This window comes from Microcaecilia unicolor, chromosome 4 (genome assembly GCF_901765095.1).
Source record: "Microcaecilia unicolor chromosome 4, aMicUni1.1, whole genome shotgun sequence".
In the NCBI taxonomy this organism is placed as follows: Eukaryota; Metazoa; Chordata; class Amphibia; order Gymnophiona; family Siphonopidae; genus Microcaecilia; species Microcaecilia unicolor.
Window position 1 is genome coordinate 45,912,076 of NC_044034.1, and position 23,753 is coordinate 45,935,828.

Consider the following 23,753-nt stretch of genomic DNA (forward strand, 5'->3'; position numbering starts at 1 on the left):
TTGGATGTCCTTCACTCAGCTGAGAGACCTGGAAGTCTCTGAGCCAATCACAGCATGTTAATGGGTCGTTAAGTTTAGTGCATCTGGCCCTTGGTGTGCAGTAGTCACTGGTTCAGTGTTAAGGGTAAATAGTATTTGTCAGACTGAAAAACACAAAGGGGGTCGTTTACCACACACTTACTCCATTATTGCGCATTATCTATCTCCGGTTACATTTCATTCCTGTGGGCCCTGTGGTAGATAACACACAATGATGGCATTAATGTGCTTTTACTGGGGGTCTTTTACAAAGGCACACTAGCCTTTTTAGCGCATGCTCGTGATTATTATGCGCTAAACACTAGAGACGTCCATAGGAATATATGAGGGTCTCTAACGTTTAGCGAACACTTATTTTTAGCACACACTAAAAATGCTAGCGCGCCTTTGTAAAAGGACCCCACTATTAGTGAATAACCCCCAAAGTGGGAGCTGATCTAAGGGTCCAGCAGTAGCCAGCTATCTACAGTGTGGAAAGTCTGGGTGCAGCATTACTATAGAGATGCCTATATGAAAGCGCTAGTTAACGAGGAGAAAAGTCTGGAGGCTATGACCACTGGATCAGTGGAGCTTCTGTCTCAGTTTCTTTTCTTTTTTTCTGGTTATAACAAAGCCATTCTTTGCCTTGGCAGAATAAAGAATCTTCATGCAAGGATCATTGAGAAAGATGCCATGATCAATGTTCTTCAGCAACGCTCTCGAAAGGTACCAGGGAAAACAGATGCGTCCACTTTACGCCCAGCTCGGTCTGTGCCATCTATCGCTGCTGCTGCTGTCACCTCTGCAGGAACTCATTCTCGTCAGACTTCTCTAACCTGCACACAGATAGTGGAGGAAAAGAAGGAAGAAAAGACCTGGAAAGGAAGCGTAGGTGGGCTCAAATATTTTTCAAATTACTATAGTAATAAAATGTTAATTTTTAGACATGAAAATTTGTGTTATTACGCCAGCATACACTAATGTGTAGCTCAGCTCTTTAGTACCATTTTTTCCCCCTTTCTTTTTTTTCTCCTTTTCATTTTGTGCCTGGCTGGCTCCTGTGGACTTCAAGATCAATCTAAATCAAATTCTACTTTGGCTACAGTGCCAAGAGTTCATTTGGAACAGCTCAAGAGTTTTATCTCCAATTTTAAACCTCGTTCCTCTCTTGCCTGACCATAGACTGTGGCTTCCTTTAGAGCTTGCTCTTCATATAACTTGAATCTTGTCACTAGGGTAATTTTTTAAAGAGGATCTTGCATTTAGAGCCTACAGTGTACCTACTTTGAACCTACTGTATAAAGTAAAGTAAGTGCCTACTTTTCTTTATAGCATACCAGCTTACCAGCGTAACTTGCCAAGAACACGTCTTAATTCTAGACATGAACAATTACATCGGCCATAGAGCTGGTGTAAATGCTCTCGCCTACATCGGGGAACTATGCACGCTGATTATAATGTTCTATAATCTGCTTGAGTAACTGCATCCTGCCCACACTGTGCCCAAACTCTACCTATATGAACACCCACCTTTAAAAGAAGTCCTGTGGCACATAGGTGAATGTTTACAAAATAGCACTTAATCAGTATGCTAGTTATTTACACACATATATGTTAATGTATATGCATGAATGACTAGAATGCTGACATTTACGTGTGTTCTTGCTTCCTGCATTTAGGCTACTCTTTAGAGAACTTCCCCTTAGCTGTTGTCATGTGATGACTGAGAAACCCCTTAGGAGCTGTGAACTCTGCTTCTGAGAGCAATTCCAATCCCAGTCAATCCAAAGAACAAATGATGGTGTGGATATAACACAAAGAAGGACTTAGCAAAGCTAGAGGAATGGTTTGGAATTTGGCAGCTTAGATTTAGGGGCTCATTTTCAAAGCACAGACTTACAAAGTTCCATAGATTACTAGGAGGGGCATTTTCGATATAACATCTAAAAGACATCAGAGACGTTTATCAGAAAATGTCCAAAGTAAAAGGGGTATAATAGATTCAAGCGATTCCAGAGATTCAAAAATAGGGAAAAATGTATGTCTTGACATAATGCGTCCCCAAGCAGCTGTAAACAGTTCTCTTTGGGAGAGATACCAGTGCCAGAAATGGTATTCAAAACTGATGAGTCAGAGAAACTGAATGAAATCTCTATAAACCTGGAGGATGTAATGGGGCAATTTGACAAATTGAAGAGTAGAAAATCTCCTGGACTGGATGGTATTCATCCCAGAGTACTGATAGAATTGAAAAATGAACTTGCGGAACTATTGTTAGTAATAGGTAATTTATCTTTAAAATTGAGCATGATACCGGAAGATTGGAGGGTGGCAAATGTAATGCCAATTTTTAAAAAAAAAAGGTTCCAGAGGAGATCTGAGAAATTATAGACCGATGAGCCAGATGTCGATGCCCGGCAAAATGGTAGAGACTACTATAAAGGACAAAATTACAAAGCATATTCAAAAGCATGGATTAATGAGACAAAGCCAACATGAATTTAGTGAAGGGAAATCTTGCCTCACCAATCTATTACATTTCTTTGAAAGGATGAACAAACATGTAGATAAAGGTGAGCCGGTCGATACTGTGTATCTGGATTTTCAAAAGGCGTTTGGCAAAGTACCTCATGAAAGACTCCAGAGGAAACTGGAGAGTCATGGGATGGAGGTAGTGTGCTATTGTGGTTAAAAGATAGAAAACAGAGAGTAGGGTTAAAAGGTCAGTATTCTCAATGCAGAAGGGTAGATATTGGGGTTGCCTAGGGGTCTGTGCTGGAACCGTTGCTTTTTAACATATTTATAAATGACCTAGAGATGGGAGTAACTAGTGAGGTAATTAAATTTGCTGACGACACAAAAGTTATTCAAAGTTGTTAAATTGCAAGAAGATTGTGAAAAATTACAAGAGGACCTTAGACTGGGTATCTAAATGGCAGATGACGTTTAATGTGAGCAAGTGCAAAGTGATGCATGTGGGAAAGAGGAACCCGAATTATAGCTACAAAATGCAAGGTTCCACGTTAGGAGTCACAGACCAAGAAAGGGATCTAGGCGTCGTCATTGATGATATATTGAAACCCTCTGCTCAGTGTGCTGCAGTGGCTAAGAAAGCAAATAGAATGTTAGGTATTAGGAAAGTAATGGAAAACAAAAATGAGGACGTTGTAATGCACCTTGAATATTGTGTTCAATTCTGGTCACCGCATCTCAAAAAAGATATAGAGGAATTAGAAAAGGTACAGAGAAGGGCGATGAAGATGATAAAGGGGACGGAACAACTTCCTTATGAGGAAAGGCTGAAGTGGCTAGGGCTCTTCAGCTTGGAGAAAAGACGGCTGAGGGGAGATACGATAGAGGTCTGTAAAGTAATGAGTGGAATGTAATGGATAGACATGAATCGTTTGTTTACTCTTTCCAAAAATACTAGGACTAGGGGACATGCGATGAAGCTACACAGTGGTAAATTTAAAATGAATCGGAGAAACTTGTTCTTCACTAAAGAAACAAAATTATAGAGCACATTCAAAAGCATGGACTAATGGGACAAATTCAACATGGATTTAGTGAAGGGAAGTCTTGCCTCACCAATCTGCTGCATTTCTTTGAAGGAGTAAACAAACATGTGGACAAAGGTGAGCCGGTTGGTTGATATTGTGTATCTAGATTTTCAGAAAGCATTTGATAAAGTCCCTCATGAAAGACTACAGAGGAAATTAGAGGGACATGGGATCGGAGCTAGTGTCTTACTGTGGATTAAAAACTGGTTGAAAGATAAGAAACAGAGAGTAGGATTAAAAGGTCAATATTCGCAATGGAGAAGGGATCTGTGCTGGGACCTCTGCTTTTTAACATTCATAAATGACCTTGAGATGGGGGTAATTAGTGAGGTAATCAAATTTGCCAATGACACAAAGTTATTCAAAGTCGTCAAATCGCAGAAAGATTGTGAAAAACTACAAGAGGACCTTACGAGATTGGGAGACTGGGCATCTAAATGGCAGATGACGTTTAATGTGAACAAGTGCAAAGTGATGCATGTGGGAAAGAGGAACCCAAACTATAACTATGTTATGCAAGGTTCAGCATTGGGAGTCACGGACCAAGAAAGGGATCTAGGTGTCATCATTGATGATACGTTGAAAACTTCTGTTCAATGTGCTGCTGCGGCTAGGAAAGCAAATAGAATGTTGGGTATCATTAGGAAAGGGATTGAAAACAAAAATAAGGATATTATTCTGCCATTGTATCGCTCCATGGTGCGACCGCACCTCGAGTATTGTGTTCAATTCTGGTTGCCGCACCTCAAAAAAGATATAGTGGAATTGGAAAAGGTGCAGAGAAGGGCGACAAAGATGATACAGGGGATGGGACGACTTCCCTCTGAGGAAAGGCTGAAGAGGCTGGGACTCTTCAGCTTGGAGAAGAGGCGACTGAGGGGAGATATGATAGAGGTCTATAAGATAATGAGTGGAATGGAACGGGTCGATGTGGAGCGTCTGTTTACGCTTTCCAAAAATAGTAGGACAAGGGGGTATGCAATGAAGCTGCAGTGTGGTAAATTTAAAATGAATTGGAGGAAATATTTCTTCACTCAACGCATAGTTAAACTCTGGAATTCGCTGCCGGAAACAGTGGTTAAGGCGGTTAACTTAGTGAACTTCAAAAAAAGGTTGGACGGCTTCCTGGAGGAAAAGGCCATAGAATGTTATTGAATGGACGAGGGACTAATACACTATTTCTAGGAGGGGCGGGACAAATTTTTTTTTGGCCGCTGTCAGTGATGGGGTGCTGGGCTCAGTGGACCCTTGGTCTGTCCCAGCATGGCGATGCTTATGTACTTATGTACTTATGTAATTAAACTCTGGAATTTGTTGCCAGAGAATGTGGTAAAGGTGGTTAGCTTAGTGGGGTTTAAAAAAGGTTTGGACAGTTTCCTGAAGGAAAAGTCCATAGACTTTTATTAAAATGACTTGGGGAAAATCCACTGCTTATTTCTGGGATAAGCAGCATAAAATGTATTGAACTTTTTTTGGATCTTGCCAGGTATTTGTGACCTGGATTGGCCACTGTTGGAAACAGGATGTTGGGCTTGATGGACCTTTGGTCAGTCCCAGTGTGGCAATACTTATGTACTTAAATGTCTCCGCCATTCAAAAATACGCTATGCAAAACATCCATCAACACTTCATGGCCCCGTATCAAGAAAATGTGTACAGCAAGAAGAAAGACCCCCTCCAAGGAGCAATCTTTTATTGATTTTGTGAGAGAGATAGCTAGGTCCAATCCCATTTCAGTTGGATGTCAAGGGTGAACCCAGGGCCTAGTTAATGGACATCCTTGATCTTGACGCCCCTCCAAAGGAAGCTGTAACAGTGCTCATGTACAGAATCCTTCAGTCTATACAGATGAAGCAGTGGGAGATTCCGCTCTCTGTGCAACCTTTTCATAAGAAGGCCAACTCTATGTATAGAATCCAGAAGGCTCTTGAATTCAAGACGCTCCAGCATCCTCACTATTCCATGATGGTTGAATCCACTCCCAGAAGAGCCAAAAGCTCCAAGACTCACTCCTTGATGGGGAAGAAGGTATTCCAGAATGCTGTGCTAAACTCTCACATACATTCTTACCAGCTCTTTATGAATATGCACTTGTGGAACTTATTCAGTATGACGGAGTTTGCAGACAGTCTACTTCCAGAGAAGACTGCAGAGCATCAGCTGGTAGCCAAGCAACAGGAGTGTAGAAAGTACATGGCTCAGGCAGCCTATGATGCTTTCAGTGTGGCATCCAGGGCCTGTTGCATGGGTATTGGGATGCACAGACTCACCTGGCTCCATGCCTCTGTCCTAGAACCTGTAGTTGACGAGAAGCTGCTGGACATCCTGTGCCAGGATGATAATTCTTTTGGTGACAAAGTGGAGGAGGTCACTAAACTCATCAAGAAGCATACTGAAACCATAAAGTCACTCTACCGACCCACTCCTGGTGCAACCTCAGCTTCTAGGAAGTTCTCCTAGCAGAGAGCAACAGTGGTCCTACTGCTCTCAAAGGCCTAGGCTCCGTCTACTCGCTCATCCACCCTAACTGACCCAAAGCTCCTACTCCCATTTTCAGCAGCAGAAAGCTCAGAATGCCCAGCTGGATCCCCCATCAAAACAAGGGACGGGCTTTTGACTGGCTCCAAGAGAGCATAACCACAATAAAAGTGACTGTACTGGATGACATACTGTAGGAGGGAGGCTGAATTTTTTCCAAGAAAGGTTGCCCCTTGTAACCTCAAACCAGTGGGTTCTCAAAATAGTCTGGACAGATTACACACTTCATTGGCAAAGAATCCTGCCAAATTGTCCACCGAGAGCAAAGTTAAGTTGTCAACACTGGGAATCGGTTATGTGGGAACTGATGCTGCATGTTGGTTATGTGTAGAAACTGTTTGTGTATAAGTATAAACATGCTTATTTAATAGCAACAAAGCAACTAGAATGTTCTGCTTAGTGCAGTAATTAGAACTGCCTTGTCTAAAACTCATCTATTCAGACTACTCTGTTCAAATGATTTCAGTAGAGATCCATCCCCTTACTTCCCACATTTCTTGAAAATAATAAGAGCCCTACTTGCTAGTCAACATTTTTTACAGTAAGCTCAGTAAATGTTCCTAAAGCAGCATTTTTCTTGAGCCAATCCTAATTGTCTCCTTTGGTGCTGCTTGTTGTAGAGCAATTGGAATTACAGGTCTGTTCCTGCCACGGGGTGTAAACACAACTGAATTTGTCTCTTAATGATGAGCTGAAATTATTGGTAAGCATTAAGACAGCTCTCTCCCTTTAAAGAAAAGTTTTCTGTAGATGATTACACACTGAAGAACAGATGATAAGTCGGAGGAGGAAAAGAGCATGACGCATTCAGTTGTGTGTTACTTCCTGCGTGGACTGCATCTGTCAGATTTAAACTTCATGCAAAATAGTCAGTTTAACGAGATGGAGTTAGCATAACTAAGAGAGGAATAAAACAGGCTTGTAAATGATGTAGCTGAAAATATTTCAGTTTGATTAATTGATCTCTACAATATCATTTGCACATTTAAAACACTATCCTATAACTGCACATAGTGCAAAGAAAAGCAGGGCTTATGCAAGCAAGCACACTCCATGCTATTCTATAAAGGGCTGTAGCGTGTAATTGTGCAGGGGGCGTACATATGGGTGGGAAATGAAGTGTGTCTTCGAGTCCTTCCAGCCACCCAGATGCAGTACCCAAATGGGAATACATGACTGGTAGATTCCAGCCTGCTACTGCACCCCAACACCACCAGACACACAGTAGGGCTAAGTTCATCATTGGGGAAAGAACTGAGATTGAGCCCATACAGGCTTCAGCACTAAATGCCACAACCTGACTCAACTCCTCAAGGTTGCCCAATCTCAGGCAAACCTCGGGGCTGCAAAGGAGCACAAATAAAAAAAAAAGTCAAAAAGAAAGAAACAAGCAGAGTAAGTCCAAAGCAGGAGCAGACTTTCTCCCCCCTCCCCCCCCCCCTTCCCGATCCAGGGTTCTGACTCCCCTCCCCCCAGAGCCTGCAGTCCCAAAACCATGTCTGCAGCCCCTCCTCCCCCATCATCCAGCGTTGGTACTTAAGGGGCCTTCCTGCAGCTGCTGCAGATACTGCAGCAACTCTAACACCATCATTGTTGGTACCTGTTCTTCCTCTGCCACCACCATCATGGGGTTCTGTGCTGACTGACTCAGCTCCACCCCCACCTGCTAGCACCACAGAGGACTGGTCTCCACCCCTTTGCACATACCCTCCCTCCTGCCACCAAATGCCTTCCTCACAGGGTGAAGTGACAGCCTCTTACAGGGACAGTTTAAAAGAAGACATTGCTTCCCTGGACCCCCCATTAGTTCTGCCATTCCCCCATAGGAGTCATTTCAGGAAGAACAGATGGAAGACTACTCCTGCAGAAGATTTCTAAAGCCCTGAAACATGGCTCCACACAAATTCTGGGCAATAGACAGGACTTTCAAGCTATTCTTCAGTCCAAGGAAGTTGTTGCTCTCCCAATACATCAAATCCTGCAGGATCTTCAGCTTAGTATCTAGCCAACACCAGTCTTGGTACAGGCAACATCCAGGCACTTTGAATGCAAATATAAAACGCATTGAGACCCAGGACATGCCTAGACATAATTGCACCATTATTCTGTAGTCTCTGAGGCAGCGGTCAAGAAATCCAAAACCTCCAGAGCACATGTTGGCACGCCACCCAGAAAGGATCAAAGGATCCTTGATATAGTAGGCAGAAAGGTCTACCAAGAAGCCATGTTCATGTTAAAAATTGTGGCATACCAGGTGCAGATCCTTTACTATCACCACTCACTGCTTCGGCAACTTGAGAAATCGTCAGCACCAGTTTGAAAGTGGCAGCCATGACAAGGCATCTCAGCTCCATGTTGCCTTGCAAGAATCCACCTAGCATTTCATCTGCTCCACCTATAATGCCCATGGCACAGCATCTTGGACTGCTTTAGTGGCCATTAGTGCACGTTGCATGGCTTGGCTTGGCTCAGAACCTCAGGCCTCACATAGACTTTCAGGAGTGGATCACTGATATAACCTGTCTAGGCAATAACTTCCTTGGTGACAAGGTCATGGATGCAGTCTCCCAGATCAAGAACAACTGTTTTCTACTCTACAAGAACTGTCTTTGCAACCAGCCAGCTAGTCTTTGTAATAAAGCAGGCAGGCTCATTTCACACACAGGATACCCTACCACCAGCAATTGCATCTACAGCGATACTTCCTGGGCTGTACCAGATTGCCCTCCCAGGCCCAGCCCATGCAGTCCTACGCTCAAAAACAGAAGCCATGGGTCACAAGCATCCAGCAGCAACTTCCGCTAACACCCTAAAAGCTAACCCCAGTTTTTGATACTGTTTAGAGTTTATTTGAGAATTTGATATACCACCATTTGGAAATTCTGGCATAGCGGTTTACAATAACCATTTATAAATTAATTGAACCAATAGCGAAAGAAGTGAAGAAGAAAAAAATACAATCCATTATAGTAAAGAGGAAACAAAAAACATAGCTGTTGTCACATATCTCGTGGTTTTTCACTAGACCTCTTCTGCTGCCATACCTTCAATAGACTTCAAAAGTATCCCTAAATTAAAAAAAAAAAAAAAGCCTTAAGGCCTCTTCTGAACAGATAAGATGATTTCATCTATAAAAATGGTGGCAGTTTATTCCAAAGGGGAAGGACCTACTACATTGGAAATAGAATTATCTGAGGACAAAAAGGCCAATTGTATTCTCACAGTTAGGTGACGTCATCCGACAGAGCCTGGAGCAGATGCTGACTTGCGAGAAGATTGTAGAAGTTTCCAGCAGCGTCCCACTGCACATGTGCTGGTTCCTTGCCACCCAACAAGTGAGCACAGGTCTTTGTTTTTCCATGGAGCAGGGAGGGCACATCATTGTGTCCTCCACACTGTGTGCACTTCTTCTTCGCAGTGCCTTCCTGTGCTGGTATTTTTCCTTTATTTTTATTTTATTTTATTTTATCCTACCTTGTTCCCTTTAGAGTAGCTCTTGTTTTTTCGGCTTTTAAAAGTTTCCTTTATTTTTTGCACCTTACTAGGCCCACTTAGGCAGGAGCACTGACCTCAATTTGAACACTGCCCTTTTTAAAGTTCACAATTGATGAATTTAATTTGGTCACAATTCTTTTCTCGAAGCCAAGAACACCCCGAGTAGCCTCAAACGATGCACCCAATGTAATCGGGTGATTTTGGTAACGGACCCACACTCTTGGTGCATCAGGTGCCTTGGACCTAACCATGACCCTAACTCTTGTTCTTTCTGTTTAAAAATGCAGCTGAGGGCACAGAGGGTGCGTCAGGTCAGGCTCTTGAAGGTCAATCCATTAATATTGGCACCAGAAGCATCGACCTCGATGGCTTCTAAGACTTCAACAACCATCTCTCTGAGTCTGGTTTAAAAACCAACTCGTTGTGTGTTCATCTCATTGCAATTAGTGCTTATCATCAATGTGTAAGAGGTAAGCCCATTTCTGTACAGCCTCTAGTAGTTCTAGTAGTTTGCTATTGACAAAGCCCCCTGTCAAACCTCCAACAATTTCATGGGGTCTTCACCCAGCTGATGAAAGCTTCTTTTGATCCACTTCATTCCTGTCATCTGAAGTATTTGATCTGGAAAGTTGTGTTTTTGGTTGCGGTTGCTTCAACTCGCAGAGTCAATGAGCTTCAGGCCCTAGTAGCGGATCCACCTTACACTAAGTTTCATCGCAATAGAGCAGTTCTCCACATGCACCCTAACTTCCTTCCTATGATAGTGTCAGAGTTCCATCTTAATCAGTCAATCGCTGTACCAGCATTTTTCCTGAAACCATATGGTCATCCTGGTGAAAGTGTACTACATACCTTAAGATGGCAAGCAAAGCTTACCATTCTATCTGGATCAGACTAAAGCCCATAGACGGTCCACCCAGGTTCTTGTTTCTTTTGACCCCAACCAGATGCGGGTAGCCATCGGCAAACGCACAATGTCTAATTGGCCAGCAGATTGCATCTCCTTTACTTATGCCCAGGCTGGACTGACTCTAGAGGATCATGTCATGGCTCATAATATCAGAGCCATGGCAATGTCACTAGCTCACTTGAGATTGGCCTCCGTAGAGGAGATCTGCAAAGCTGTAACATGGTCTTTAGTCCACACATTCACATATCATTACTTCCTTGAGCAGGATACTCAACGTGACAGCCAGTTTGGTCAGACAGTTCTGCAGAATTTGTTCAGTATCTAAAATTCAACTCCACCCCACTAGGCCCAGTTTTGTTCTGTTCCAGGCTGCACCTCTGCAACTAGAATATATATAATTTTCAGGTTGATTGACTTCAAGGCCTCGACATTTCAAGTCCCTGTTGTCCTAGCGTTGTTTTTTTTTCGGGGGGCGGGGGGGGGGGGTTGTGAGCCTGGTAGCTAAGGATTCACATCTGTGACAATACAACTGGCCTGCTTGTCCTCAGAGAAAGCAAAGTTACTCACCTGTAGCAGGTGTTCTCCAAAGACAGAAAGCCAAGTATTCTAACAAACCCTCCCACCTCTCTTGGAATTGAATTCTTTAGTTAAATTACATGACCGAGGGACCTGCACTTGCAGGTCAGGTGGGATGACACAAGCACATGCGCGGTGGGACACTGCTAGAAACATCTGTAATCTCGCTAGTCAGCATCCGCACTGGGCCCCATCAGATGACCACCCAGCTTTGAGAATACTTCACATGCTGTCTTCTGAGAATACCTGCTACAGGTAAGTAACTTCGCTTGGGTTATGGTTAAGTGTATGTGTCAAAATGTTGAAAAGATAGAACTGTCAGACAGTTCTGCAGGGAAGATCATGGTGCTGTTGATGAAGAATAAGGTACCAGATACAAGTGGGGGGAGGGGAGGCTCTTCCATTTCATGGACACCTAGCATACAATAACCACAGTCATAGAGTGGAGTGGAGGAGTGGCCTAGTGGAGTGGCCGAGAGTGGAGGAGTGGCCTAGTGGTTAGGGTGGTGGCATAGGCGCCCCGTATAAGAGGCTTGGGGAGGCTAAGCCTCCCCAGCCCAATCGTTATCGTGGACTTCCCTTGGCTGCTCTTTCGCCAAAATGCTGCAGTGACCGGCGGTCTCTGCCTCCTCCCCCCGGTCACTCCGTCTCTGGCCTGAGGCGTTCTCCCTCTGACGCCGGCGAATCGGCGATGCACATAGCCAGCCTTAATCTGCCTGCGTCGTAGCCTCTTGCTGCTATCAATTTGAAGTAGGAGATGCAGCAGGAGTCGCAGCCATAGCAGGTCTCGTTCAAGGTCCAGAAGTAAGGGGCATTCACGTTCAAGATCTGAAACCAGGAAATCCAGATCGGAGAGCAAGTCCAAGCCCCAGTCAGGAGCAGGGTCTCCTTCCCGTAGTGCATCTGTCGAGAAATCTGAGAAGTCTCGCAGCCGGTCCAGATCCCTGACACCTCAAGAAAACGGGAGAGGAGATGCTAGATCTAAATCCAGATCACGAAGCAAATCCCGTTCCAATTCACCTATGCTACCAATATTTGATCATTCCGAGTCTCTGGCCACAGGAGTTATATGTCGCTCTAGGTCCCGTTCAAGATCTAGGTCCAGCTCAAGAGATTAAGACCAGCAGTGCAGTCATCGGTAACTTTCCACACTCGACAGAAACTTTCCATTCTTAACAGGCCACTAGTGCTAGTGTTTGTTAATGCATCATATGTGAAAGGGAAAAGCCTTGAAACAGTAGTGGCATTTTTCTGAAGCTGAAAACATGAGGTCATTAATGAGAAATAGTGACAGAAATGAGCTGGGGTAATTTTTTTTTCTCATCATTTGTAAAACTTCCACTCAGTGGTGCTGGATTTACCATTTCAGCAGGAATAACTAGGTTGCTGGTGGGGTGATGAGCTTTCTATTTTCTGTTTAAAACTCTCCAGAATACAAGAGCTTTTCAACTATCTTGGGCATGTCTTTGAGGGGCGTTTGAGGTTTTTCTAGATTGTTTAGCATGAAAGTTGGTTCTGTAGAGTTTAACCCTATCAAATACATGACCCTTCAGCGTAAATCATGACACATTACCGCTTGAAGGATCTACATATGGTTGTTAATAAAAGGAGCTCATTGTGAACACTATCCACCCTAAAAGGGTGTTTTGTGGCTCTACATGAGAATTGTGATATTATGATCCCTTGTTTCATATTGTTGACGGTCTGCATTTTCCCTATGGGTGCTATATTGGTGTATTAGGTTCTGCCCAGTGTAATATTTATGGTACAGTAAGGTTCTGAGTGTGTTTTTGCACAAAGTTGTGCATAGTGTTTTGCAGTTGAGTGATTGTGGTTAGTATATGCTTTGAGCAACCACTTTATTCTTTGACATATGAGATATATCTAATATCTAAATTTAATAAAAGGTATTAACTGTGACTATTTTATTTTTACTTATTTTTTTTTTCTGTGTGTTGTCAGACAATTATGGAGGTAAGCTCCGCCCCTGACCCCACCCCTAACCCCACCCCCTTTAGCCTCCCCAAACAGTTGGGCCACCGACCGCCTATGGGTGGTGGACTTTGGTCCTGGGGAACTGAGGAACTGAGTTCAATTCCCAGCACAGGCAGCTCCTTGTGACTCTGGCCAAGTCACTTAACCCTCCATTGCCCGCCGCATTGAGCCTGCCATGAGTGGGAAAGCGTGGGTTACAAATGTAACAAAAATAAATAAAAAAACTAATCGTTTCACCATTCACCCAGCTCTAGACTGGAGATCACCTTAAGAAACCTTACATCATATAGCTCAAGGGGCCAAGTGCTTAAAAATTTCATCATAAACTTTTAAATTTGCTTATCCTATAAAAACTCCAGTTCTGTGAATCGCATCATTCTTGTTCAGACTTAACAAACACTTTAGGAGGCATGAATCTGTAACATCAGTGTTGCAGATGCTGGCAATTTGGCCCTCTTTTCTGATCTGCAGCAGATTTATTTATAAAATAGTCTAAATGAGGATAATTCTGTGAAAAGGGCACCAACATTTAGGTGCTGAGAACATGTATAAATGACCAGAATATTGGCACATAGGTGTCTAAATGGCAATATTTCAGCTACACTGTTCTATAAAATGACACCTAAATGCAATGGGGCCCACAGTTATGCAAATAGATTATAAAATACTATCATTTATGCACATTTGTTAGCAATCTAAGAGAAAACATTTACACCAGCTACATGGTGTAAGTGGTCGCACCTAAATATTTCACACATTATTTCCGCTACTACACTAGCATTCTGTAAAGGAAATAGATGCCTGTTTTCCTGTATAGAATAAGCTTCACACAGTTGCCTTATAGAATTGCCCTCAGTGTATGCATGCATGTGCCTTTCCTGCCTAGGCACCCTGTTATAAAATTACTCTCTTAGCTTTGGTGGACTTTTGTTTGAAGGAAAACTATTGTGTCCTTTCAGCAGTCAGTCTTAGTACCAGCAAGGGAGTTTGTTTGCTTGGATGAACTATGGTAATAGGAAAAGGGGTTACTGGTAGACAAGGGCGTAGCCAGACATCCAATTTTGGGTGGGCCCGAGTCCAAAGTAGGTGAGCATGACAACCCCACCCCCCACCAGGCATCATCCCCTCCCTCTCAGTACCTATAAATCCTTTAAATTTTCGCTGGCAGTGAGCAGCAACTAATTCCCCTTGCTCGCGCCATCTCTGAGCCTTCCTTCTGACGCAGCTTCCTGGTCCCGTGAACAGGAAGTTGCATCAAAGGGAAGACTTGGGCTGAAGTGAACACAGGGAAAGTGGTGCTGCTAGCAAAGAACTAAAGGATTTCAAGGTTGGGGGGGGACTGGAGTTGTGACCTCCCAATCTCCTGGAGAGAGAGAGCCTGAGGATCTCTGCTAGCCACATTGCTGCTGTGCCGCTGCTGGGTCTTCCTGAGTCTAAAGTAGGTGGGCCTGGCCCACCCATGGCTACGCCACTGCTGGTAGAGGACGATTGTGACCATTAACAGGGTGCCAAGATTTTCACAGCAGTTTACCAACAGACCACCCATTCAGTTTCTAGTGTTTAGTCAAGAACATCTCTGTTCACATGACTGGAAACTAGGGTTGACTGTTGAAAGGACACAAGAGTTGTCTTTTACTTTATGTTTGAATGGTATTTGCTTATAAACCAGCATAATGCTTTCCCCTCAAACCTGTCAAGATTCATAGCTTTGAATTCATTCAAGTGAGTTAAGTTCTAATGCAGAAATAATTCAAAGGTTGTATAATATTTATATATACTTGTAGGACTGCTTTTGGGAAGAGAACATCATGAACATTCATCAGCTTCCTTGTTGCCTCCACCATCTTCTCTATTACCACCTCCTTTAACTCCAGTGAACACCTCCCATGTGAAAACAGGAAGCAAGGACAACAGCACACAAACTGAGAAGAACTCTGAGCTTTTCTGGCCAAACTCTGCCTCTTTCCCAGGCAGAGGCCGGCTGGGCACCACCCCTTCTAGCAGCCCTCTTTTGAGGCATACGGCCAACAAGGGAAATGGAGATAAACTAGGTAAGTTTTTCCAAGTGCCAGTTATGGGGAAGGGTCTCGGACTCTATAATAGACAATGAGGCATATTTTCAAAGCACTTAGCCTTCCAAAGTTCCACAGAAACCTATGGAATTTTGGAAGGCTAAGTGCTTTGAAAATATGCCTCAATATCTCTCTTTCTGATCATGTACCTGTGGGTTTAACTTTGAGAGGCCTGGAGGAAGAGAGACATCAACTATTTTGAAGATTGAATGGAAATATTCTGGGCGATAAGAAGGTGTGTAATGAGCTTCGGGATGTAATTCGTGATTATCTTGCTTCTAATGATATGGGGGAGGTCTCTGATAGCATTCTGTGGGATGCTCTTAAGGTGGTTATTCGGGGCCACCTAATTAAGTGGGGAGCCCATACAAAAAGAGAGCGGGAGAGGAAAGAACTAGAGTTGAGATCGCACTTGGTTTACATAGAGCATCTACACCAGAAAGGAGGGTCTGATAATGTTTTTTTGCAGTTGTGACAATGCCGTACGGAGCTTAATAAGCTACAAGTAGAACGTGTGGAGTACATGAGAAAATGAATTCAACAAAACTGTTTTGAATTTGGTAATAAATCGGGCAGAATGTTAGCTAATCACCTTCCTCATCAACAGCAATTAAGCACCATCATGAAAATTACAGGCCCTGGGGATGTAATGTACTACCAAGATAGAGATATTCAAGCGCAGTTCACTCAGTTTTATCAATCCCTATATAGTAGGGGGGAAGGGGTGAAAGTATCATTGATTCAAGACTTTCTGTCAGGGCTTGAACTACCGGAATTGTTAGTGAGGAATATGCACAACTACAGGCCCCTTTTCATCTGAAGAAACTCGTGTTAGTCGTAAAGGGGCTCAAGGGAGGGAAGGCTCCAGGCTTGGATGAGTTCTTGGCAAACCTTTTTTAAAATATTTGTGGGAGAGGTGGGTCCGCTTCTGGTGCAGGTGGGGAATGCTTGTTTTGGTGGTCGGCCACTCCCGGTAAGCATGCATGAAGCAGGGATATCAGTGCTTTTGAATGCAGGATGCAACCCGGCGCTTTGCAGCGCCTACTGCCCAATCTCTTTGCTGAATTTGGACATTAAAATCCTGGGGTTCTCAACAAGCATGCCCACTTTCCCCCTTGCTTTTTCTCTCTTTATTGAGCCTCTGGCTCAGAGAATTCGGTCACTGGTGAATATTAAAGGAGTCCGAGCTGGAGATATAGAACAAGCAGGTGCTTTTTGTTGATGATGTTTTGTTTTATGTGCAGTCTCCTGGTCTTACTCTACCAGTGCTCATGCGTGAACATAATAACTTTAATAGACTCTCGGGCTTCAAGATAAATTATGATAAATCAGAGCTAATGAGTGTTTCCATTTCACAGCAGGAACGGGATTCCTTGACTCGGGCCTTTCCCTTTCATTTCATACAAAGAAGTCTCACATATCTCGGTGTTCAGGTCCCCAGTGATGTCTCCTAATAGTTCTCTTTGAATTATGTCCCCTTGCTCTGCAACTTCACAGGGACCTGGCAGGTTGGCGAGGCAGATGGTTATCCTGGTGGGCCGTATTGCAGCTATCAGAATGAACATCTTACCTAGGCTGGTATTTTTGTTTCAGACTTTGCCAATTTTGGTCCCCAAGGTAGAACTGATGAGGCTTCAGCGGGACCTCTCTGGATTCCTCTGAGGAAGCTGTGCTTCGCGGCTGAATAGAAAGGTGATTTGGAGGGCAGTAGACCTAGGGAAATGAACGAGGAATACCCAATCTACTCTGGTATTACTGGGCAGCCCAGTTGAAACTTATTTCAGCCTGGAGCCAAGATGTTCTGACAGTTGCGGCACTTATGGACCAGACATATGTACAGGATTACATTTTAGGGGTGGTTTTGTAGGCCTCTCTCTCCTCCAGGGCCTATAGTCAGCTATCTAACAATCCATTTGTCCGCCACTTGCTAATATTGTGGAGTTTTCTTAGGCCTAAATTCAGGGGGTCCAAGGCATCTTCTTCATATGCCTATATTAGTTCAGACCCAGGTCATTCAGCAGGATTTAGGCATCCTGTGTTTGTACGATGGGCATCTCAGGGTTTGGTCCATTTTCGGGACCTTCTGGAGGTGGCTGAATTGCATCCCTTTGCGGAGCTTAAGGAGAACTATACCTGGGTCTGATATTTTCTTTTATTTGCAGGTTAAACATTATATATTCCCAACAAGGGTGGTTGAGAGATGACCCCAGATGATAGTGAACGCTTTGAAAACTTATGGGGATCGTTGTGGAAAATGAAGGGAACTATTTCCATTTTTTACAGATTTATTAGGGGTATGGGCTTTCATAAGTATGCCTATATGACTCAATGGGAGCATGATCTTAATGTTGAGTTTACCATGAGTGAATAGAAAGCAATATTTCTAGAAGTTAAGAAAGCCTCAGTGTGCGTGCTTCTGAAGGAAAATGCATACAAAGTATTAACACGATGGTATTACATGCCTGTGAAACCTCACGCTATGTTCCCCACGGTTTCCCACAATTGGCATTGTAGAGATGGTGTTGGAACATTCCTCTATATTTGGTGGTCCTGTGAGCAGATAAAACACTTTTGGGAGAAGGTTGTTTCTAAGATTGCTGCTCACACGGGCTGCCATTTCCCTTGTGACCCAAAGTGGTGTCTCTTGGGATTGGGAACAGGTGTGGTCTGAAGTGGCAACGTCGTCTTAAGAGACTGTGTTTGATGGCTGCTAAAAGCGTTATTGCAGGACATTGGAAAAAATCAGTGGGACCTACCGAGTTTGATTGGATTTTGAAATTATCCTTGCTGGGAGAAATGGAACAACTTACGGACAAGAAACTGGGCCATTATGACCCCACTTCAGATCTTTGGGCTCACTTTAACTCAGAATTCTTAAAGGTTTTGTGGGGATGGGAGTAGGGTTGGGGGGCAGGTAGGGGGGTTCTAGTTCAGGGTTGGGGTATTTAGCACTTAAAGTTGTACCTTTGTTATGATTCTGTACGCACTTTTTTGTGAGTTTGAAGGTTATACTTCTGTAATTTGTATTGGAATTATTGAAACCACACCCTTGTTTTCTTCAATAAAAATTTAATGTTAAAAAAAATGTTTGGCCTACTGGCCTCATTAGAATTTGGCTTCTTCTGCTAATGTCACGGTCGTGCCCTGGTTTCAGGCTCTCAGTCATCTCGCCCGCTGGTGGCCAGGCCTGGTGGCTGTATTGGATTGTCTGTGTGCTGTTTCCCGTTCCAGATTTCAGCCCAATCCTGTCTGGATCTTCCAGACTGCCAGTCTTGCTCTTTTTGTTTGAACCTGCACAGCTCCCGTAGTTTCCTGGTGATTGCTGCATCTGAGCCTCAGCTGCTGCTGGGCTTATTAGCCATTCTGAAATGTTTCTGCTTTGCCTTTGCATCGCCTTAGGCCCTGGTATGTTGGTGTTTGTTGCACTTCTGTTTAAGTTCTTGCCTGAGATTCTTGTTTGTTTCTAGTTAGGCTGTGTGTAGTTTAGATTAGGTTGTTGTTTGTTCTCTAGTCTTGTCTCTGAGTTGTAGTTTTGTGTTTAGTCTTTGTCTGTTTGTGTCTTTGTGGCTGCTCTGCAGCTCTCAGTTCTGTGTCTTGTTATCAGTGTTTTGTTCCCTGTTTTAGTGGCTGCTTGCAGCTTTCAGTCCTGCCCTTTAGCTTTCTCTTCCTTGCCCTGCTGCCCCTGTATGTTCCTTTCCCCTCTGACCCTCAGTCCTGGTTCAGCCTAGTAAGCCCTGCCGGCCACCTGCAGTCAGGGGCTCAACTCCTGGTGAAGGGCGGCCAAGTGCAGGTGAAGTTTAAGAGTGCCTGCTCTGCTTATTCCTGCTCGATTGCCTCTGCTGCAACTCCAGTCCGGGGTTCCAGTCCTGTTCTGCCTAGTCGCCAGTGTGGGGTGGTTTTGCCTGCCACTGCCGCTTCTCGGCAGTGGCCCAAGGGCTCACAAACCTAGTTCCATCTTTGAAAACGTGACAGCTAAGTGGTTTATGTATCACCCACCCTGTATGTTTCCATTCTCTCCATCTTTAATCACACAGAATAATTTCTTCTATGAATGTGGGTCCTAGGTTTATAAGTTTACTGTGTGCCTGAGCTTCTGATACATTTGAACATCATTTCTGCAATAGCATGAGACGAGCGGGTACAATAGTAATTTTCCAAATAAAAATGTATGTAGTCATTCCCCGTCTTTTCATCTATGAAACTAATGTCTAGGAAATCGTAGGAAGGATTTTGTTGTTTCACGCAGCACATAATTAAGATGTGCAATCTGTTGCCAGATGATGCAAGTTTCTGCAGGAAAAGATCTATAAAAATTATTAGCCAGGTAAACTTGGGACACCCATTGCACTACTTTTTGAATTCTACTGGAGTACTTATTATCCAGATTGGTCACTGTTAGAAACAGGTTTCTGAGCTCGATGTTCTTTCGGCATTCTTTTCTTATGAGTATAAACAATGCAGAAGTTTGCATCCCATGAAGTGCCTGAAGACCACTATAATCTTGTCCATCTAGGGATGTGCGAAAATGCAGGGGAAGGGAATGGGAGAGGATATATGACTGGTGCAGCTTGCAGGATTTCAATATAAACATCTAGAACAAAGCAAAGGAAAAAGGCACAAAACTGCTTGCACAAAAGCATAAACAAACAGAAAAGCAGAATAAGGTCAAAAAGGTTTATTGGAACAGTACCCGACGTGGCCACGTTTCGCCCTCAGGCTGCGTCAGGGGTAAAACTATCAAAGGTGTATATAAATATATTATACACACTTATGGTAAAACCAAAAATTGTTCAAAAACCAAGTTCCAATCAATACCTTCTTCTTACTCCAACAAAACTGATCTACACCTTTGATAGTTTTACCCCTGACACAGCCTGAGGGCGAAACGTGGCCACGTCGGGTATTATATTAATATAAACATCTAGGACACCAGGAATATAATAGTAACCGAATGATGTTATTGGCAATATATGTGCTTACTCTGAAAATCAATGCAGTACCCAGCCAGTTGGTCACTTAAGATCTTAAAGCAACCAAATCATGTTTTTTGTATGGTATTTTTCTGAACAGAAATTATTTTCTGAAGGTGGTCTTACACAGTGGCGTAGGAAGGGGGGGCGGTGGGGCGGTCCGCCCCGGGTGCACGCCGCTGGGGGGGTGTCGGCTCCGCTGGTTCCGTGCTCCCTCTGCCCCGGGACAGGTTACTTCTTGTTCTGGGGCAGAGAGAGCAGGGAACCAGCGGAGCCGACGCAGCTCCCAGCGATGTGCAGTCGGGGCGGATCGGCCCTCCCGGCCGCTCCCCGCTTTCCTTTGCTAGTAAGAATGCGCTCCGGGGGGGGGGGGGGTGTGCAGCGGCGACCCGCCCTGGGTGTCAGCCGCCCTCGTTAAGGCACTGGTCTTACAAGATGGTTGTAACTATTTTCATCTCTCCCCCCCCCCCACCCTTTTCTATTCTACAGATAACTCTGCTAGTCATGGTAAGCCACATGATCACAAAAGCAAAGTCAACAGTTCAAACCACAAGCCTGACTTTCCAGATGGAGATACAATGGAAGTCCTCATTTAGAAAACCTCGAGTCTAATGTTATGTTATTTGATATGTACATTTAACTTCCAGTGGAGTTCCTGTTTCTTTTTTTCACATACACCTTTCAGTGCAAACAGTATATTTGAGAATGGACTAAAGAAAGTTTACGACAAGATGAGGATAAATGGCACAGTGGCTTATGATGCGGTGAAAGAAATTTACGGAAAAGAAGGAAGGAAATGAAAAGTGTGAAGAAGATGAGTCTGGCTAGTTGAAATAATTTGTTTAGAGAAGGCTATTGGATGGAAGAAAAATATTTGAAAGAAGAGATATTACAAAGAATGGTCTTTCCTAGCAAAGAGAATCTGTTTTGAATATACAGTATGGAACCTGCACCCACATTTTTTTACCCGTTGTTTTACTCTTTTGTTAATCTGCCAAAAGGAGAGCCTGTTCTGTATGTTATATATATATATTTTTTCCATGTCCAGATGTTAAAAGCTGTTTTAAAGAACCAAACTAGTAAGACAATCTGTTTGTAAATTCAAGAACTTGTGAGTTTTGGTAACTGTATATAGCCGTGCAATAGTTATACATGTACACACACACGCACACATACACAGGCCACTAAAGCCATGTATTGAACACATTGACTATTTGTTATCTCAGAAATGCTGTACATGGGAAATGTACTACTACTACTACTATTTAGCATTTCTATAGCGCTACAAGGCGTACGCAGCGCTGCACAAACATAGAAGTCTGCCCAGTTCCCGTTTTATTTCCAATTACCAGCATCGCCACCCAATCTCCACTAAGATTCAAAGGAACCATTCCTTCTACACAGGATTCCTTTGCGTTTATCTCACGCATGTTTGAATTCCATTACCATTTTCATCTCCACCACCTCCCGCGGGAGGGCATTCCACATATCCACCACCCTCTCCATGAAAAAATACTTCCCGACATTAGTCCTGAGTCTTCCCCCCTTCAACCTCAATTCACATCCTCTAGTTCTACCGCCTTCCCGTCTCCGGAAAAGGTTTGTTTGCGGATTAATACCTTCCAAATATTTGAACGTCTGTATCATATCACCCTCAAGGCCATCCGACGTCCATGACTTGGTGTTGCTCTTAGCTGGCAAGCATACAGGGCACCTACTAGAGGCTTCTGGTTATGATGCTTATTTTAAGCTTATCTTATGAAGAAGACTAGACTCAAGAGTCCTGTGCCTATATGTATGTATGAACATGTCTAAATGATAGTATTCTATCATTTACGTGTGCACTGTGCCTGAATTCCACTCATGTGCACATCTGCTGGCAATGTATACGCCTTTAAAACATGATGCACACTTTTCCGTTAGTATTCTATAAGAGGTCATTTACATGCGTAAGTACCCTCTTGTGCACATAAATAACTAGAATACTGCCGTTTATGCATTCTTGCTAGGTGGTTCCTTATAGAATTACCTCCATATTATATAGCAATGCATGTAACTCATTAAATCAAGTTACAGAGCCAGCAATCCTGGCTATTTATCCACAAACATTTTGTCTGTCGGTTCTGTGGCTATTAAATGAAAAAAAAAAAAGGCTTTAATATTCTACAGTATTATTGCCCGCATAAACTATGCTAAATACAGTACAGCAAGTATAACAATTGGAATTCAGTTTTATCAGCTCATCAGAATACAGGCGGTGAACTTACTAAATGCACAGGCCTATATATTCCAGAATTGAATCCTCTGGTTTTAAAATGCCTGGTACGCTCTACCACCTTTCCAGTTGAGGAATGGGATACTTTGTGGTGTGGGGCAATAGATATAAGCAGTGCTTTTTTTGTGCCGATACGCAATGGTACGGCGTACCGGCACCTTTTTTTGCTCCCCCCGCCCCGTGAGTCCATGTCCCGCACGCAGTGCCAGCCCCCATTTCCGGCCGCTGCTGCTTCTCCTGTTGAGCAGCAGCGGCCGCTACACAAAGAAAAAGATTTTTTTAAAAATTCAAACCTGGCTGAAACGCAGCAGGCACCCTGGCACTGTAGACAGCCATTAGGCATTGGCTGTTGCCCCGCAGCCGCTCCTCCTCTTGCCTTACATCACTGCGCTCCTCCGGGGTCTTCCTCCAGGGGCAGTGACGTAGAGGCAAGAGGAGGAGCGGCTGCGGGGCAACAGCCAATGCCTAATGGCTGTCTACAGTGCCGGGGTGCCTGCCGCGTTTCAGCCAGGTTTCAATTTTTTTTTTAAATCTTCTTTTTCTTTGTGTAGCGGCCGCTGCTGCTCAACAGGAGAAGCAGCAGCGGCTGGAAATAGGGACTGGTGCTGCGTGCGTCGCGACTTCGCGCCGTTCGCGGGAAACTTGGCAGGGAGAGGGAAACCAACAGAGGGAAGGATTGGGGAGAGAGAGAAAGAGGGAAACCAACAGAGGGAAGGATTGGGGAGAGAGGGGAAAAACAGATGGAAGGATTGGGGAGAGAGGGGAAAAAACACAGATGGAAGGATTGGGGAGAGAGAGGGAAAAACACAGATGGAAGGATTGGGGAGAGAGGGAAAAACACAGATGGAAGGATGGGGAGAGAGAGAGAGGGAAAACAGATGGAAGGATGGGTAGAAAGAGAGGGAAAACGGAAGGATAGGGAGAGAAAGAGGGAAGACGCTGGATGGAAGAATGCAGAAAGAAATAGGGGAGACACTGGAAGGATGGGGAGAGAAAGCAGAGCTGCTGGATGGAAAAGGGGAATAGAGAAAGACTGGAGAATAAGAGGAAGGGCATGGGGAGAACAAGGGTGAGGAAAAGATGAAAAGCCACAGGTAGATGAAGGAAATTAAAGAATGGATAGTAAGAATGAATTAAATCTGGACAGAGAGAGAGCCTGAAAAATATTGAAGAAAGCAAAGAAAAAGGAGACAAAAATGACAATTCCATATCATCAAGCTGATCAATCCATAGACTGGTGGGTTGTGTCCATCTACCAGCAGGTGGAGATAGAGAGCAAACTTTTGCCTCCCTATATGTGGTCATGTGCTGCCGGAAACTCCTCAGTATGTTCTCTATCTCAGC

The 23,753-nt window shown here is 43.8% G+C and overlaps 1 protein-coding gene across 5 annotated transcripts in view; it reads left to right on the forward strand.

The window, feature by feature from the left end:
- Positions 1–21,376, forward strand: part of AMOTL1 (angiomotin like 1) — a 257,734-nt gene extending 236,358 nt beyond the window's left edge. For 3 of the 5 annotated variants that reach the window (XM_030200211.1, XM_030200210.1, XM_030200212.1), the window contains exons 10-12: positions 672–910; positions 14,877–15,143; positions 20,624–21,376. In XM_030200211.1, the coding sequence (XP_030056071.1) occupies positions 672–910; positions 14,877–15,143; positions 20,624–20,730 (613 nt within the window). In that variant the 3' untranslated portion in view covers positions 20,731–21,376. The remainder of the gene's footprint in view (positions 1–671; positions 911–14,876; positions 15,144–20,623) is intronic. The other 2 variants (XM_030200208.1, XM_030200209.1) reach the window with 1 other exon arrangement.
- Positions 21,377–23,753: the final 2,377 nt, after the last annotated feature.